This window comes from Trachurus japonicus, chromosome 4 (assembly GCF_045865225.1).
Source record: "Trachurus japonicus isolate A0001 chromosome 4, Traja_1.0".
Classification (NCBI taxonomy): Eukaryota; Metazoa; Chordata; class Actinopteri; order Carangiformes; family Carangidae; genus Trachurus; species Trachurus japonicus.
In genome coordinates, this window is record NC_140910.1 from 19,190,890 (window position 1) to 19,210,357 (window position 19,468).

At 41.5% G+C, this 19,468-nt stretch overlaps 1 protein-coding gene across 1 annotated transcript in view; it reads left to right on the forward strand.

Moving 5' to 3' along the window:
- rnf13 (ring finger protein 13) overlaps positions 1-19,468 on the forward strand; it is a 49,213-nt gene that overhangs the window by 7,012 nt on the left and 22,733 nt on the right. Inside the window, exon 3 of the mRNA XM_085774564.1 lies at positions 5,344-5,466. Within this exon, the coding sequence (XP_085630690.1) occupies positions 5,344-5,466 (123 nt within the window). The remainder of the gene's footprint in view (positions 1-5,343; positions 5,467-19,468) is intronic.

The window sequence follows — 19,468 nt, forward strand, 5'->3', positions numbered from 1 at the left end:
AAAGGCTTTGCAAGTTACCATGCACACAGCACAAACAAGTGTAGATAACATCAGGTTGCACATCTTTGTTTAGATGATCTCATATGTCACAACAATGACATTTGGACACATTTAAAGCGGTCGTTTTGGCTAATGCTGCGTTCCAGGCAGGCTTTTGAAACCGTAAGTTACAGCTTCAAGTCACGACTCACGACTCACGACCCGCAACTCGAGTTTCTCCGACCTGTTTTACCTGTGAAAGTCACTATAACGGCCACTCGTAACTTCCGACCCGTGAACTCGCACCAGATCGAACTGGTACGACTTCACAGGTCGGAAAAACACGAGTTACGAGTTGCCCTGAACGCACCATAACGTCTTGTCAGCCGATGGAGTTAGCAGCCCCCGCCCTCGTCATGGATCTATTGGTCCTCGTCCCTACGTCACCACATTCAGGCGCATCCCTTGGCTGCACACACAGCCCTTCATGCTGTTCTATCTCCTCATTGGATAAAAATTGTAGGATACAAGAAAAGTTTTCTCCTCGGCTCAGAGCAGAGCAGAGGGACTGAGAGACCCGTGTTTCGGTCCAAACACTCTATGTAAGTGATTGCTGTCGGAAGATATAACTCTTTAAGACTTATATTAACACAAAAATATCGCTTACTTCTGCTTTAATTCTCTAATTCTAAGTGAAATAAATTGTGTGACATAATGTAACGTTTACAGGTGACCTTTTAAGCGGTCTTTAACAGCATATTGAGGGGTAGATGTTATCACGCAAGCAAAAATATATAATGAAAAGCTCAGAAAAAGCCAGCCAGTCAACCTTAGAGCTTAAGCAGCCACATTTACTGCTTCTGTGGTCAGTAGTAATGTTCCATGTTCAGATGCATTGAGATGTAAAGCTGGAGAGTCTGGCAGGTCTTCAAGGACCCCTGAACGTCCTTGGACTGTTCCTTTATGAACCAGTTCTCTTTTGTACTGAGCCAAAGCTCCAGGAACAAACACTGTTCATCCTTTTGGCTGTGTCAACTGTGTCAACATGAAACATTGACATTGAAAATAAGGTGTGAGCTTTTCTTTTAAACTCAATGCAATTAACTTAATGCACCTGAATGAGTCATTTGTCTCGTGCCTGCTTATGGTAAACGTACGGTAATGGAACTAATCATCCATCATACCAGACGGTGATCATTCCTGTAAGTGGTGACTTACTGTAGGTTTTTACGGTGATAAAAATGAGTCAGTGTCTCATAATTGGCGGCTTTGCTCTGTCTTCCTCTCGTTCTGCTGTGGGAGTTTCATGCATTTCTTTGTTCATTTTCCTCACCCACATTTTCCCAGCCAGACTTCAGTTTGACCCAGAAACAGTCCCACATTTTTTCTTTTTTTTTTTCTCCAGTCGCCCCATATCCCTGGCATTCCTGTCCAGGTTCAGTGCAGTAATAGGATAGGCCTCAGAAAGAGGGTCAAGGGTCAGTGTATATGTAAATATGGTGGTTATAGAATCACAATGACAAAACGTGCAGCGTTGAAAAGCAAACAAGTTGTGAAAACTTTGTCTGTTTGTCGATCTGAAAACGAGCTCTGCAACTTCACCTGCTTCCTGTTGCGGTCATGCATCAGGGAGGTTTTTTTTTTTTTTTTTTTTAAAGTGGTTTGGGTAGGTTAAAGTGGTGGGTCCGAATCTGAAGCTGAATGTGGAGCCACACAAGCTTTAATCTGCTTACAGGAAGTCCTGGTCAGGCTGGAGGGACTTATTAATACCACTGTTATTTCTCTATCTGAACTGAAAGCAAATCTGCAAACAGGCCTCATTATAAGATTTTTACTGTCAGGATTAAGTATGATCACTGTGCTGTAACCACCACAGAACCCCCCTCCCCTTTCCTGTTGAATTTCGCAACAATAGGAAACCACATTGACTGCTTTATTAATGCACTCCATACCTTTTTACTTTGTTTTTGTTGGTTTTTCTGTTTCAGCCAAGCTGTAAAGATTACCGTAGTTTTTCAATTGTCCTAATTCATTTGAGCCAAAAGACAAACTAAAGCCAGCACTAGTTTAGCAAGTGGATTTTACTGGTCAGAAAGCTATACTTTATGCCATAATACTAATATTCAGACTGTCTCAAAATGTTGTCTGAATAGAAACAACCACAGGTGAGGTAAACATATACAACAACATGTGGAGACCATAAAAACAGGGTTTGTCTGTAGTTGGCTGGTACAGTTTACTGCTCTCACACTGGCAGCTTTGACTTCCCACCACAACAGCTATTCATGTGACACTTACTTACTTACACTACACATTATAAAGCAAAGCACCCTTGATGAAACTGAGAAACTAAATGTTTTAGTTTTATCTGCTCACACTCTTCTCTATTCTCAAGTGATACCTGCAGCTGTGTAATTGTGCAAATATATTACAAACAAGTGTGTTGTAAGAAAAATACTTCTCAGTTTCGGTATCACATCACATGCTTAGTGCATAATTTGGGGTAGAGTTTCCCTAACAATAATGCAATAACAGGGATTTTAGTAAATTTAGAAAATACTATAAATATATACTGTAATTTATCTCAATAGTTGCAGTTAGATGCGCACATTTTTCCATAATTTCTGATTGAAGGTTTCCAGTCAGCTTGGATCTGGTTTTAATGGACTTGTGCTAACATGTGTTGAAGCCTAAAATATACATGGTATATTTTATATTTAACATAAAAAGCTTTCAGCAGCCTCGCAAATTTCAATTGGTTTGTGCTTGTTGATAATGGTGCGTTTTTTATTCTGTTTTGGCTTTTAAACTGGCCACAGTCTGAATCTTAGGCTCCATCTAGACCTGCCCAGTGCTCTTATGTCAGGAACATACTGTTCTCAGAGTTCGTATAGGAACATGAATACATCCTGGCACAGAATCAACAGGGCCTAAAAATCAGAGTAACAGCGACACTGCAGGATGATGAAAATATCAATACTGTTTTACAAAAAAAAGCTCCCTCTCACAGTTTATGTGCTGCAGATGTAGCTTGAGGTCTGGGAAGTGATGTACTACTACCACTCTTTGCATTTTCATCTCCTTTCAGTCCGTGTGCTCAGGATTCCCCCTCCTTCCCCAGTTATTTCCTGTTTTTCACCCCGCTCTTGTCGCTGCAGTGCTGGCAGGTGTTTTTTTTTATTTATTTTTTTTATTTTTACCTGTTATTTCTACCCAACAGAGGGCGCTCTTGGCTCTGATTTCAAAGCCAGAAGGAGGAATGTGAGGCAGTGGCACAGTGACGTCATTTAGCAGCAAGTCAGACTACAGCTGCACAGGAGGAGGCACCCAGAGGTGACAGTGGTGTGAGGGCAGCGGGTGATCCCTCGCATGTTTTCTCCTCCCTGATGTGGGATTTCACAGATGTCCCGCATCACGCAGCCGCTGCCTTACATACCATCAGATCCTGACCATGTGACGCCACAACAGACAGCGAGCGCACTGAGTCAGCAAATTTGGTGTCCGTCCGTGCCATTGCGCAATCCCACGGATTTGCTCGTGAATGTGATGTGTCACAGTGGGTCTTTCTTTCTCCATATGCGGATCAGATATACAGTATGTTTGGAGTCAAGTTGGCGTAGCAGTGCAGGCAAGATGCACTGGCAGAAAAGCTGCTAATTGATGCTTGGTTTGTGTGTGTTTTTGAGAGAGAAAGAGAGAGAGAGAAAGTGCAGACGCTCCTTCGTATAGAAGCTGGGTTTTGTTTTTGAAGCGTTGGCTTTAAGAGAGAGAGAGAGAGAGGGAGGGAGGGAGAGAACTGAAAGTGTCCCAGAGTCCCACAGCAGTCCACACTTCCTGTCTACCACCCTGGCCCTAACACACACACACACGCACACAAAGTGGTGTTAGTTACACTTGCATAAGAGCAGGGGGTTCAGATATGTATATCACATCGGGGCCCTCCCTCCTCCTCTTCTCTGATGTGTTTTCCTTTCATCATCTCTTGTCCATTTATCTGCTCTATTTCTGTCTTTCTCTGTCAGTTTTTCCCTCCTTTCCTCGTATTTTAGTGGCCATCTGAATCCCTCCTTGTTTTATTTTGCAGTTTTGCCTTTGTTCTCCTTCCCTTCATCCCAGTGAGCCTCTCTGTCTCTGTCTCTGTCTCTCTTCCTCTCGCCATCTCCCTCTCATCAGCCACTTCAAAAGTTGTTATTGGAAATTGGACGAAGACAGGAAGCAGCAGAGAAAGAGAGATGGGAAACAGAAAGGGCCAGAGGTCAAAAAGGAGAACAACAGCAGCGAGGCTATAAGACACACATACATATTATATACACACACACACACACACACACATGCATCATTTTTGTGCGTCAGTAATCTCAATTCCTGTGGAAGGTTGTGCATTCATTATTCATGCATTACCATGTTAAATTAATGTTTGATCTGTCAGTGTTGCATCTGGGGCTGCAGCACAAGATTTTCTTTTTTTTTCTCCCCTCGTTTCCACGTGGTTGTGATGGCTGCTGTTAGTCGGGGAGCAGAGGGAAAGTTGAACAAAGCAGCGCAGCCCAGATTCTAGGTCAGTGGGCTGAGATGAGATGATACACTTTAACAGTGTTGTATCTGGCCTGGTCAGTGTCTCAAAGATCTGACAAAATGGTGCGATTCTATCTCAGAGAGGACATTTCCCCATTAAACAGACATACATCAAAGACACCAGATAACATATTATACTCTGTACACCCCCTACAGTGCAGCAGTTATCAATCTGAATCATATTTAACACTGATAATAGGGCAAATCTTGCTGACGTGTGTCCACTGGTGTCTCAGAGGTGTGAGAAAGTGAGATAATGAGCATCAATGTCACTTTGACTCTGCAGACATAAATCTAAGTCCTGATGCTGGAATTGGTAAAAGTGACTGAACATCAAGAAGGTCATTAAATTTCATTTATCATTATATTATTTCATGTCATTAAGTTATAGTTTATCATAATCACTGGCCCTTTTGATCTGTCGGGGGTAAGTGTGTGCATGAGAAATGACAAATATACAATCAACACACTTGTCACTGTGGATTCTCCAGATAATGACAATGATCTGCTCCGTTCAGTGCCGGATCATCAGACATGGATTCAATCAAACATTAGACAGTGTTAATACTAGAGAGCTGGAAGCATAAAGTGTTCTCAATGTCCAGTTTAACTGATTTGAAGTGTTTCCATACTCTCTCTCTGTCTATTTGTCAATCTGTCTGTCTCCCTGCATATATATACTGTATATGTGTGTGTGTTTTCTGTGACTATTCACTGCCTTTGATGAATAACATTTGCTTAAACTTGCATGTAAGTCACTTAATGTCTCTGCTGATGTCATCCCCACAGGGCTTCCTGATTGGTGCACGGCCAGAAAATGCGTGCGAGCCCATCGAGCCCCCTCCGAGAGACAACTTGACGGGCGCCTTCATCGTCCTCATCAAGCGATTTGACTGCAACTTTGACATCAAGGTACAGCAGTGTTCACAATCACATTTACTTACTTACTGTATGTGTAGTTGTCCTTAGCAACCTCATCACACTCTTCAATCACACCAAACCACCTCCACTTGTAATCTAAACATGATTATCAAACTGTATATTTACTGTGAATCACCTGAAAGTGTTGGCGCAATAAATTAGAGCCTTTACATTTCACTGATTTTTGGAAAACTGGTTTCACTGAGGGTCTTGGATCAGCTTGTTGGGCCACAAAAACAGGAAGAGGCCATTTCCCTAAACACAATTTCCTGCATAATAATCTATCCCACTGCTACTGCCGCTTCTGTCTTTTTCTGCCACTGCTGCGGTTGTGTGCAAGACGCTGGAAGGTTTTTTTTTTTTTTTTTTGCTTAATAAGTCACTGAGCTGGCTGAAAGATGGAGAGAGCTGATTTCCCGCAAGTCAAGTCAAGTGTCCAGCCATGTGCTGCACAGACAGAGAAGCAGGAGTGCAGCCAGGTTCTGTTGCTGAGGAGAGAGTGGGAGAGTAAGCGTTGGACTGGGACATCTCAATTAAGAAACACAGACAAAACTGTCAAAGCCACTAATCTTTTTTAAAAACTAGCTCACCTATGCTACGTCACCCACGGTGGCTATACATTTACTCAGGATTTCAGTTGAAATGGGTCATTGTAAGTGGCAGTTTTGACGCAACGTGAACACGACAACAAAAAATACAGCACAAACATGAGTATTTTCATTTTAGGGGCAGTGATGATACTTAAAAAAAAAAAAAAAAACATAAGCCAAAGATACTTTTTCCAGGTTATAAAGACATGCTGAATTGTTGCCAAATATTATATTAGAAAAACGTAATATTTGTGGTAAGAACAGCGGATGAATTTGACGGCAGATTTGGCAGCGAGAGAAGGACTGAATTATATTTTTAATACAGAACCTCCTGCTTCATTCAGACGGATGATTTCTGCCAGACATTATTTGACTTCCTTGTGAATCGGCAGACGATTCAAAGTTTTCCCATTATTATTTTTTCATTTCATTTCGATTCCAGAAGAAACATAAATCGTCTGCCTTAAGCTTACACCCCCTGCTCATGGGTTCATAGTACAAAATAAATAATAAAGGAGGAACAAAAAGGAGGGAGAAGGAGTGAGGTAGAAAGGGGAGGAGTCGATGAGGGGAGAAAAGAGTGAGGATTAAGAGAGTGAGAGTGGGGATGAGTAATGGGGTGAAAGAGAGGAAAGCATGCAACCTCTTGGCATCTTCTTTCTCTCGGCCTCTTTCCACCTCTCTGTCTCTTACTCTCAAACTTTTCAGCTCTGCCTCTTCCCTCTCTACCTTCCTTGTTTGCCTCCCCATTCATTCGCTCTCACATTTCCTGTCTTTCTTTTCTTTTTAAGTCAAATTTGTCATCTTGTTTTTTCTTTTCTTTTCTTTTCTTCTTTTTTTTTTTACTCTATTGTAGCTCTGCAGCAGGCACGCAGCCTTATAAGGTCTTACTGCATCACACGCATGTTGACAGACAGAGCGGTGAGGTGTTCCCTTTGCTGGAGTGTAACCAGACTCCACTCCACATAGCTGTGTGAAAGACACACACTATACACTGCGCGCACACACACACACACACACACACACACACACACACACACACACACACACACACCTCTCCCCGATCCATGTCAGATTTGCCATTTAACCTTATACAAGGAGCTGGTTTGACTCGTTTGAGTTTATGTTCTGCCATCACTTGTTCCTTCAGTCGTGTCAAACCAGCACATGAACGCCTCAGTGCATTTCTCACACATATCCATTACATTGTGTAAGCAAGGATCTAATTGAGGAGCTGTTTTAACTTGTATTCATCTAAAAATGATAAGCAACTGAATGTATAGAGGTAAAAAGTTGGGTAATAAATTGTGGTGGAAATTTACTGTGATCGGTATTAGTTAGTTCATCACAAACACACAGTGAGGAGGACTTTTGTCATCTTTTTGTGCGAGCCCCAAAGTAGATGTTTCACAGCTCCTCTCGATAAAAATTAAATTAACAAGATGTTTCCTTGAAGCAAACAGGATGATGGCGTTTGTCCTCCCAGCTCATCTTCCCTCATGCTTCACTGTGTTTGTGTGTCAGCTTTTAAACATGTAAACATGGTCCGAGGTTTTTTTTTTTTCCACTCCTCACACCATCTGCTCTTGTGACAAAAAAGGTGATCACAAGGTCGGTCAGATGTTGCAAGGCAATGACTTCTGAACAGCAGACTTGAAGTGGACAAACTGCAGCAGTTTGTTGCAGAAATGTGTGGTTTATGTTTTTAATTTGGATTTGTCTTCAAAAGAACCTTGACTTTGAAGTGAAAACAAGGAAGCACATTCTTTATTAAAAATACCACACATAACAGTATGTGTGGTATTTTTTAATAACATCTAGTCTGGTTTTTTTTTGTCTCTCCTGCATGTCCTTTTTGTATCTCAATGCAAAAAAAAAAAAAAAAAAATCATTGCGTGACCTTATTTACTGTCAGATTTATTCTTTTAACAGTTTTACCATTATGTCTTTGTAAGGGCCTTCAACTTGAGGAAAATACTTTTTGCCCTGCAGGGGATTTACTGTATTTATTTTGTTGCAGTACTCCTGTTGGCCACTGGGAAACTTGGCAGCAGGGCAACAGTCCATGTGCTTGTAATGCAGCTCCTCTTAACACAACCATGTGTTTACTGAACACTTTGAAACTTCTCATTAGCGCGTATAAAAATGACGGCTACAGCAGGTCAATATGGGCCAGTTTAAAAATGATAATGGCAAACAACTTGGATGTGTCATTGCTCTGGGAATTTTACCCACACATGCAGGCTGAAGTGTGTGTGTGTGTGTGTGGAGGGTGTGCTTTACCATTATCTCCTTTTCAATCTCTTTTTTTTTTCTTCCTTGCTCTCTCCTCATGTCCTGTCCTTGATTTTTGCCCCCCCCCCCCCTTCCTTCTCCTTCTCGCAGACACTCCCAGTCTGTCTGTCAGTCTGTCTGTGAGGTCTGGTTGTGCAGCAGTCTGACTTCTGCCTCTGGCTTAATGATTGCTCATAGACATCAGGACATGGAGGCACATGTATACAGATGTCTCTATACAGATCTCTCTCTCTCTCTCTTTCTTTCTCTCTTTCTCACACACACACTAACATTTCCTCTGTGTCTGTTTTCCTCTTGGCAGTCTTTGTCTCCGGTCTTGTTTTCCTTTTTCTTCTCATCCTTGCCGTCTTCCATTCTCTGTCCCTGCCAATCACACACTCACACACACCATTTGTTGCTGGCATTCAGCTGTCTACCACCTTGATTCCCCCCTCTTTTGCACACATGCACACACACGCGCACACACACACACACACACACACACACACACACACACACACACACACACACACACACACACACACACCCTCCCTCTTAGCCAGGCTCAGGCTCAGTTCCCTCCAGAAGCTGCAGGGAAACAAAGGAATAATAGATTCCATCTTGACTGAGACGAGGCCCTTGTGTGTGTGTGTGTATGTATGTACGGAGGCCTGCAGGGGACTGTATTAAAATGATAATACAAACGTGAAAATGTAAGTTTGCGGTAAACTTAAAAATAAAACATAAAATAAAAGAAGTTCTCCCACTGTTTCATGCCAGTCAGTGCTGCTCTTCTCTCCTCAGCCTCCTCTATAAGTGTTTAGGCCGTTAGCATCCAGCGAGCAGTATACTAGTATAGAGGGGTTTTAATCTGTGGCCGTAGCGAGCAATAAAACGGACACTCACCCACTTAACCCTCTGGAAAGTGTCAGCACCTTCACCCGCGGAATGTGTGTGTGTGTGTGTATGAGAGAGAGAGAGAGAGTGTTTGAGTGTGTCGCGTAGGGACATGACAGGGAGCAGGTCGAATGTAGAGAGAGTGTGCTAGAGATGGGCAGGGCCGAAGGAGATCAAGTTAAGGGGTGTTAATAGGCACAAGTGTGTGTGTGTGAGAGAGAGAGAGAGAGTGTGTGTGTGTGTGTGTGTGTGTGTGTGTGTGTGTGTGTGTGTGTGAGAGAGAGAGGGAGGAAATCATTCGTCCCTGTACGTCCCTTTTAGAAATTAATTCTCCAGAGAGAGAGAGGGTCTGCACTTCCTGTACACAAGGATTCTTTGAGGTGGTGATGGCGATGAAGGGGGGGGGTGAGGGGGTGGCTCTTTAGTGACCTTTTTGAACTTTCTGGGAGGAGGGGACTTGGGGGAGGCGGAGGGGAGGGGGGGTGGACAGGAAACTCAATACCCTTTTCCTCCCCTCTCCCTCCCATGGCGCTCTCCCCCCCACGCCTCTCTACTTTCCTTGCGAGATTCTTTGCAGTCTGTCCGTCCCACCGAACCTCCAGCAACGCAGACGGACACAGAGGTCTATATACATCGAGACATAATGTTCTAGTTATGTAACAGGTTCTGGGATATGCCAAGTGCCGTGTGTTTTTACCACATTGTTCTCTCTCTGCTCTTAACTTGCTGTTTTCAGCTCAGTCTTTCTCTGCTGCCCTCTATCTGCCGTTGTTTTCGTTTTCACTCTTCCTGTCTTTGCTGCACACTTCTTCCATTCATTCAGAAGTGATTAAAGGTGCACCGGGTTGAGTTTAGAAGCCCAGCAGTGAATGTGCCTCGATTATGTGGAAGTCTACGTTAACTTCATACAAAATATTTGAGTGGAGCTGAAAAACACATCTAATCCAAGTCTTTTCAGATACATACTCAAGTTTATTAGGTGCACCGCCACCTACTAAAACCAATGCAATCTAATACAGCAGCCCTGCTTTAAATCTTAGTTTAATGACAGCTTTAATATTCAGTTTTTATTATTAAAAAACTAACAAAAAGATCTGTAGATCCGTTTTTTGCCTATAGTTTTATTTTAGTTCCAGCACCCTATTATACGGTTTTTGGGATGTGCGTGCGTGTCACCTTTTTTTCCACAGTTTTTATTGTTTGCAAAATAATACACGCACTTGTTGCAATATAAAGCAATATAATTAAACGGCATGACAAAAACACCACATAATGTAGTTGAATCAGCACCTCAGCAAAAATCTAATTATTACAGGACTGTTGGGTTAAACCATGTCAGTTTTAGTTAGGCGTACTTAATAGATTGGTAACTGACAGTCATTTGTTGATTTAAAATGAATCAACGCAAGCAGCCACTACAACTGAAACTCACATGGTAATGTGAAGTACAAACATCCTGCTATTACAGCAGCAAAAGTAGAGTCATGAAGTCATCAAAGTCGCTCAGCAAATATCCGTTATTCAGCTTTTTGCGTATTGTGTAAAAATGCCCAGTGGCTGGTAGAGGTGATAGAGCTTTTTTTGTCTGGTGGAAAATTTCCCATCTCAGATGTAGGTCACGCCACGAGGGAGTCCAAAAGTTGTCTGGCAAAGGGCGGTTCAGACTAAACGTCTAGTCTGGTGTAAATGCTCTTTCTCCTGTCAGGAAGCTGTGAACTCCAGTTGACAGGGGCACGGATCAGACACCATAACACTAAACAATTATCCCATTCAAAAACATTTACCAGAAAAGTATATTGTGAGACTGCCAGTAGCCTACAAGAAGAAATTGCATGTGAGTGACGACATTAGTTTGTCCTAAAACGTGCACAGACGAGTTGATAATTGAGCTGTAAATATAAATGTTTCCCTCAGGGCATATCTTGATTCTTATAAATCTAATGTAGAGGTCCCAATCCAATATTTTCGCCTACGTCATAATTAGTTGATTTAGAAATGCAATTCACATTTTAATGACATTGTGTGGGGGAAACACAGGCAACCCTCCGTGTATTTGATTTTTGTAGTTATGTGGATAATATGACCCGTTTTTGATTGGAAATAAGACACAGAAAGCAAAATATGTCCACGCTGCGTAGTGCCACTGATTCTTAACCAGAAAGATAAGATAAGGGTGCATCAGCTCATCTTGAGATGTGGCCATGTCTCTAGTTAATGATGGATCATGATGAGTTGTCAGTGGTTGGGAGTAAAAATGTGCCCAGTCATAAAATCCAACCATTGTGTCTTTTTGCCTCCATCAGCCTGAGGCAACGAGGTTGGTCAGCGTTTGCTCTGGAGGCCGGTAATTTCCCATCTAACCTTGCTTACCACCTTTGCCTCACAGTAAACGCATTTCATCTTGCAGCGTTTTTGTACTGCAGTGACCTCACAGCCCTCAAGCTACACACACACACACACACACACACACACACACACACACACACAGGCCTCAGTCTTTATTCAAACAATGATCTAGCTTCCTGCACACGCTCACTCAGTCTTATGACCGGGTATGACTATGGCTGACTGGATGTATGACTAGCTCGTGTGTGTGTGTGACAGAGAGAGAGAGAGGGCAATGGTAGTCATATCTCATGTGGCTTTGCCGTTTTTTAGAGCTGTTGTGGCAACAAACAGCTCAGCTTGTTCCATTTGGCCTATAGGGTAGGGGACACACGCAAAGACATGCAGTTGTGGGTTGTGTTTATGCAGCGGCGCTCTTTAAAGAGAGAGTCACAAGGTGCTTCAAAGCTAAGAAAAAAAAGCTTGTGAACGAATATTAAAATCAAGAGCGAGATGAAATTGGTACAAAGAAGCATCAGGGAAGTGTGTTAAAGTTATCTTTATAGCACCTTTAGTGCAAATATAGTTTCCCTCATCCACAGAACTGTGTTGCATGAATTGCCGTTAGTCCTGTGTTATCTGTGTACTCGGATCCTCCCTGCAGTTTGCAGTTTTATTGAACTTATCTAATCAGCTGTCTGGACCTTGAAACTAAAACCCAGCTCTCCTCTGCAATGCATTCCTCTGAAACACAGGAGAGAGAGGGAGAGAGAGAGAGGAGAAGAGAAGAGGGGAAATGAATGAGAAAAAGGGGGAGGGAGAGAATAAAAGCAGGAGGGTAGAAATATCAGGGAATGGGGCTGGGCAGGATCCTGGAGAAGTTGGCAGTTAGGGTGATATAACAAGGGGAACGAGGGCAGAGCGAAGGAGGTGGTTAAATTTAGAGTAGAAGAAGGTAGGGAGGAGGAAGAGGAAAAGTGGGAGGGGAGATGAAGGAGGAAGGGGGGTAGAAGAACGACTGTGGGGTGGGAGGTTGTGAATGGGAAGATGTGGGGAGCAAAAAGTAACGGGAGTGAAACTGTTCAGGGAGAAGGTCGTGAGGACGTGGTTATAAGCTCTGTCCAAACAGAGAAGGCTTATACCTGTGTCTGAGACAGTTTGGGAAAACATGGGTCCAAACTGTCTTACATACTAAAACAAACCCTTTTTTTTTTTCATTAAGCCTGAAAAGTTACATTTTTCCGCAGATTTAATAGATTTAAGACACGTTCGGTTCAAGGTCTGGAGAGAGGGAGGAATAAAAAATGGAGAAACACCAACACTGACAACAGTATAATCAATAAAATACCATAATAATAACAAGCAGTAGTGGTCTAAAAGAGAAATATAATCATCTGTAGCAAGTATAATGTATAATACAAGACCACAGCTCCCCTGTCTATCACAGCAAATAGTTAATTGCAGAAAAGATGTGAAATTGATCCTGTGTTTTATTATTGAGGTCATAGTTAAACTGGTTCTGTACTGTACAATCCTGAGGGAGGCAGATTAGTAGAAACGTGTTAAAATTTAGTCCAGTGCAACACTGTCGTCGGCTAATGTGTGACCTGTGAACAAGCAGACGTTAATGAAATACTCTGTAGGCAACTGGGTGAATGATAAAATATATTTTTCCAAAGAGCTTTAGTAATATCTGTGAACAACGTTCTTAAATACTGATTTCCCAAAACTATTCTCTGCTGCTGTGATGTCCAGTGTGGTCAGAACTAACGCCGAGTCATGAAACCTGTGGCTGGTCTCTTACCAACCTGATGACATGAACCCGGCCCAAAATTGTTTTTTTGGTCTTTGGTCAGTCGTTGGTCACTCTCTGGTTTCTCAGGACAGAGTGGGCCAGCAGTGAAGACCTCTAAATGGGGAAAAGAGAAAAATAAATAGATGAGGTGGTCAGGCCAGAGAATAGGAATGGATTTTACTTGCCTGTTTAGTTTCAGCCTTTGTTTCTCCGCTCGCTTGCCAGCTTGTAAAATCTCATTAAACCTGTTAATACTCTTAAAACTGAGAAAAAAGACATTGTATTTGCTGATTCTGTACTTGTATCCGATCCGGTGCTTTGTGTGAGAAAGGTGCGCTTGTGTGTTGCTCGGACTCATTTACAAAAAGCTGAGGTCAAGTCGGCTCTATGCAAATGCTGACCAGCGCCTGCTGCAACAGGCTCCACGCTGGTCATTTTTATACAGCCAGAGCTTCATGGGACAGGAGGAGTGGAGGCCCTAAAAATAGGTGGGAAAACGGATGAAAGAGGAACAAAGCAAAAGGCCTTGAGTTAGCTAGAGACAGAAGAAAATGACAGGAAGCAGGAAAAGAGATGAATGTGTGAGGGAGAAGATGTCACGAAAAAAACACCTAACCCTAAAAAAATTCTAACAAAAGGTTTCTCAGCTGTTTTTTATAGTATTAGATGTCCTTAATAACATACTAAAAGTTTACCAAAATTTGACCACTAGAAAGGTGTTATTTTCAAGATGGCGTCCAAGATGGATAGGAAGCCTGGGGAGACACCAGAGGTGAATAGGGTAAAATTTTTAACTAACAGATATCACCATGAAACCTCCCAAGTTTATCACTTACATTAAAGGGATAGTTCAACATTTTGGCAAATTGGCCCATTGCCATAATCGCTATAGTCATAGCAGTAGGTTCATTACCTTTAATTGTAGGTGTAAGCTATTTTCAGTACGGCGGAGCGCAGCAGCTGGCTGCTCAAAGCTACGCTATGGAGGCTAAGGGAATTTCTTGGTTTCCCTCATTAAACTCATCAAATTCAACATCCCAAAACTCCACAGCGCTTTTGAAGACAAGTTGTGACCTGCACAACCACCACGCTATGAGATAATGACGGAACGATACGAAACGGAGCCGTTTTCGAGGTAAATTCATACAAAACTGCTGATGCGCGTTGCGTTCAGGGACAGTTTTTCAGCAAGCAGTCTCCGTATTTACCCTGTATTTACCTCGAAAACGGCTCCGTTTCGTATCGTTCCGTCATTATCTCATAGCGTGGTGGTTGTGCAGGTCACAACTTGTCTACAAAAGCGCTGTGGAGTTTTGGGATGTTGAATTTGATGAGTTTAATGAGGGAAACCAAGAAATTCCCTTAGCCTCCATAGCGTAGCTCTGAGCAGCCAGCTGCTGCGCTCCGCCGTACTGAAAATAGCTTACACCTACAATTAAAGGTAATGAACCTACTGCTATGACTATAGCGATTATGGCAATGGGCCAATTTGCCAAAATGTTGAACTATCCCTTTAAGACAAATATTTTTTGTATTACAAGTTTTGTCAAATTGTATGTTTAAATATGTAAATTAGGCAATATCTCATTAAATATGCGCTAATTTCCGAAATATCCGAAATCTTAACAATGGATAAAAGCCACTTTCAAAATTCTTGTTTTATTTTGTTGACATACTAGAGTCAGAAGTTTTTACAGAGGGGATTTTGGATATCTCTCTTTATCACTCTGTAAATGAGAAAATACTAGCAGCCCTAAAAATTCAAGTTGGTCGTGTTTTTAGGAGTAAAATGTTGTATAAGAGCCCGAAATCTCCACTTCAGCAGCACTTACAGACACCAAACCTTCCAGTTTGATCCCTTTCTATATTCTGAAGGTTTTTACAGGGGGGATTGTTGATATATCATTCATAGCCTGATTTATACAACATTTTACTCCTAAAAGCACAACCAACTTGAATTTTTAGGGCTGGTGACAGTATTTTCTCATTTACAGAGTGATAAAGAGAGATATCCAAAATCCCCTCTGTAAAAACTTCTGACTCTAGTATGTCAACAAAATAAAACAAGAATTTTGAAAGTGGCTTTTATCCATTGTTCAGATTTCGGATATGCAAATTAGCGCATATTTAATGATATATTGCCTAATTTACATATTTAAACATACAATTTGACAAAACTTGTAATACAAAAAATATTTGTCTTAATGTAAGTGATAAACTTGGGAAGTTTCATGGTGATATCTGTTAGTTAAAAATGTTACCCTATTCGCCTGTGGTGTCTCCTCAGGCTTCCTATCCATCTTGGACGCCATCTTGAAAATGACACCTTTCTAGTGGTCAAATTTTGGTAAACTTTTAGTATGTTATTAAGGACATCTAATACTATAAAAAACAACTGAGAAACCTTTTGTTAGAATTTTTTTAGGGTCAAGTCATATTTGCACCTGACTATAAGAGGAAGGATAGGAGGGGGAGAGAGAAAAAAAAAGAGCAGAGGAAGGGAAGACGAGTGGATGTGTCGGGAGCTGCAGCACTGCATGAGGAGGCTGTGCAGTGTTGGCAGCACACGCACAGGAGTGAAGGTGCAGTCAGTATTGACAAATGCTCTCTCACACCCACACACACAGTGGTGATGCAGCAATAATTAGTGATTCTGTTAGCAGCCTCCGTCCACACCACCAGCACTCTCACAGACCCAATAAAGGAGAAGAAGATGTAACCAGTATTTTATGTTGCACTCCAGAAATAATCATTAATCACGTTTTTTTTTTTTTTTTATGATCCACGACACAGCGTCGTCTTCCCTGCATGATATTGTTGTCTAACTGTTGTTTTTCTGGTCATTTAACTGTTGCACCTTCTTTCTTGAATGAGTGCTCACTGTTTAGAGATTAAGTTTGGTGTGAAGACTGAGTGAGGAATGAGCCATTGTGCGATAATTAGAAATCTTGTATGTATTGGCAACAGAAACCTTAAACCATGGCCGGATGTGATTGATGGATAAAAAGGCTTAAACCTATAAATGTAGTGAATGGGGCGGCTCAGGACGGTTCAGGCTGGATTTTTGGGGAGCTTGATAAAAGCTCAAACACTGATTGATTACCTCTCATCTAGGGTTGCAAAATTCTGGGAATTTTCAAAGTTGGAAAACTTCCATGGGAATTAACGGGAATATATGGGAATTAACGGGAATATATGGGAATTAATGGGAATAAACAAGAATATATGGGAATAAACGAGAATATATGGGAATAAACGAGAATATATCGGAAGTAAGGGGAATATATGGGAATAAATGGGAATATATAGGAATAAACGGGAATATATGGGAATTAACGGGAATAAACAGGAATATATGGGAATAAACGAGAATATATGGGAATAAACGAGAATATATGGGAAGTAAGGGAAATATATGGGAATAAATGGGAATATATGGGAATAAACGGGAATATATGGGAATAAACGAGAATAAACGGGAATATATGGGAATGAACGAGAATATATGGGAAGTAAGGTGAATAAATGGGAATATATGGGAATAAACGGGAATATATGGGAATAAACGGGAATGAATCCGGAATTTACAAAATTGAAGGTTGGCCCTTAAATGGGAGAGGAGTCATGTTTTTCAATTGTATTATTTTGCATGGATGTCTGTTTGTTACAAAACATAATATTTACATTTATGTTTGGATATGATATAGTTTGTTTGAATTATCCCCAATTTCCAGTTAATTCCCATAAATTCCCATTATTCCCATAATTCCCATGGAAAGTTTCCAAGTTGGAATATTTCCAAAATTCCCCATCTTAACTTCCCATGCAAAGTTTCTGGAAATTTACTGGAAATTTTCCGCCCCTTTACAACCCTACTCTCATCCCTGTTAACCATGAAGAGACCGAAGCCTCTCAAGGTTAATATACAAGTCCTTTTTTCATCTATGCTATAGTTTGACTCTGAACAAAAATGAGTTGTGTGCTCCAGTATTTGGGCTCAGTTGTTTGAACTGTTTGTATCCTGTCCTACTGTGAGAGGCCCGAAACTCAAGAGTCTCTGTTTCACTTAAATAATCATTCGATGCATCTTTTTATACTACTTTTGTGATTTGACTTTTTTTTTGATGATCTAATTTTGCAACTTTAGAGGTCTGTTGCTGCTCTTTTTTGGGGTTCAAACGGTTAAATCCAGCACCAGTGAGCACGGCAGCTCCAGGTGGCATCGTTTACACACCTCCAGCCAACTGTGACCGATGCGAGTCAGTCACACACACACACACACACACAGACACACACGCAAAACGACTTGCAGTTTCTTTTTTTCTTCCCATTTTTACAGTAGTGTCGAAATGTGTTTTTCTTTTCTCAGCTGCACCGTCTGTCACTTTCTCACAGTCCCACACATTAAAAGGAAGCTGCTTGGAACTGACACACAAACCAGCGCTTGTTGGCCTCCAGGCAGCTTCGACCTTCTCGCCGAAGGGCTTGTAAACATTAAAATCCCTTGATGAACTTGGTAAACAAGTTTAGCAGGCTTGTTTGGACTAACTTTCACTCCTGCTCACCTCTGCTTCCTCACTTTGATGTGGCTTGAACATAGCCATTAAACGACTGAACAAAAGACAAAATTAGAAACAGTTTTGATAAGTACAGTAATGATGTGACTAATTCACAAAGCAAAAATACCAAATACTTGTTGATCCCATTTCCTGTGAAGATTTGCAGCTGGATTTGTGTCATTGCAAATTCAACATCTCAACATTTTGGACTGTTTGGTAAAACTGGCAGTTCTGAGAAATATTTATGAGGATTATCCGTTAATTGCTTCTTTTCAGCCAATCACATTTCTAAAGGGCCAGTAACAAGAACATTTAAAAAGGAACTATGCAGGATTTTTATCTTAACTATGCAAAGTTTTTACCTTAAAGGTGTGCAGAAATGGCCGTTTGTCCTGTTTGTCGCGTCGAGTTGCCACGAGCTGCAACACGAGTTTACCCGAGTAAGGAAAACGAATTTGATTGGTCGTTATCGAGCGGGCGGGATATTCAAAGCTTGGGGCGAGACCGAGCTCCGTGTGTGTGTGTGTGTGTGTGTGTGTGTGTGTCTCAGACGTTTGAATGACGGATGACGGATCCAATATCAGTGGCTGGTGAATCGTGTAGCCTACAGGCTGACGTATAATCCGTGCGCCTGCATTATCCAATGCGAAAAAAATTTTTTTTACACACTTTTATCCCGGATTTACTCAAAAATAGAATTTTGCACAAAGTTTGGCCTACATCGTCTGAAAGATGAGTTATTACATTAATTTTATGATCCAGAGTGGGCTCAAATTCAGTTTTCTTTTCTGTACACCTTTAATTAAACAACTTCTGAGTAATTGTGATGGTTAAATAAATGACTCGTAAGGCTCTCTGCCTTCCACGTAGCGTCTCTTGGCCTAAAAACCAACCTGGCAAGATCAGTGCCACTGACCCGGTGTCCCAGATCTCGACTCGGCGGCACCGCAACACAAACGCGCCCCATAACACGTAATCTCTTGTTTATGACAGATAAACTTACACAAATAAGTTAAACAGGTGAAGGAATGGTTCGATGAGAGATGAGAGGCTCTGTTTAGGCTTGGTTTAGACGTGTGGTATGGTATGTATGTATGTCTTTTCTTGTTGAAAACTAATAAAAAAGTGAATTAGAAAAAAAAACCCATACAAATATACACATCGTTACATCGTATAAGATGTCTAACGTTATCCACCACTGTATTGATTGCTTTCTCGCCAGCTTTGTTGTAAACAAATGCACATGGCCGGGAGGAGGGTTATAGCAAAACAGCGGAAAAGCGACCAGACTTGCATAGTTCCCCTTTAAATGCTTCATTTTTAAATTAGCTTCAGATAGCACTGAATAATCACTAAATGGCTGATGAGATTGGTCACTTTTGGTCTTAGTTCAGTGTAAATGGATGATTTTACTGAGGGCTCAGTGTTCTTTGCCTCCTGATAAAAGCTTCAGGATCTTGTTAATTTCACTCATGTGACTTTAAAACCAACAAACCAATTAAGCAAAGTCCAGTCTGCCTTCTAAAAACCCATAATTGGTCAGTTTGATGAAC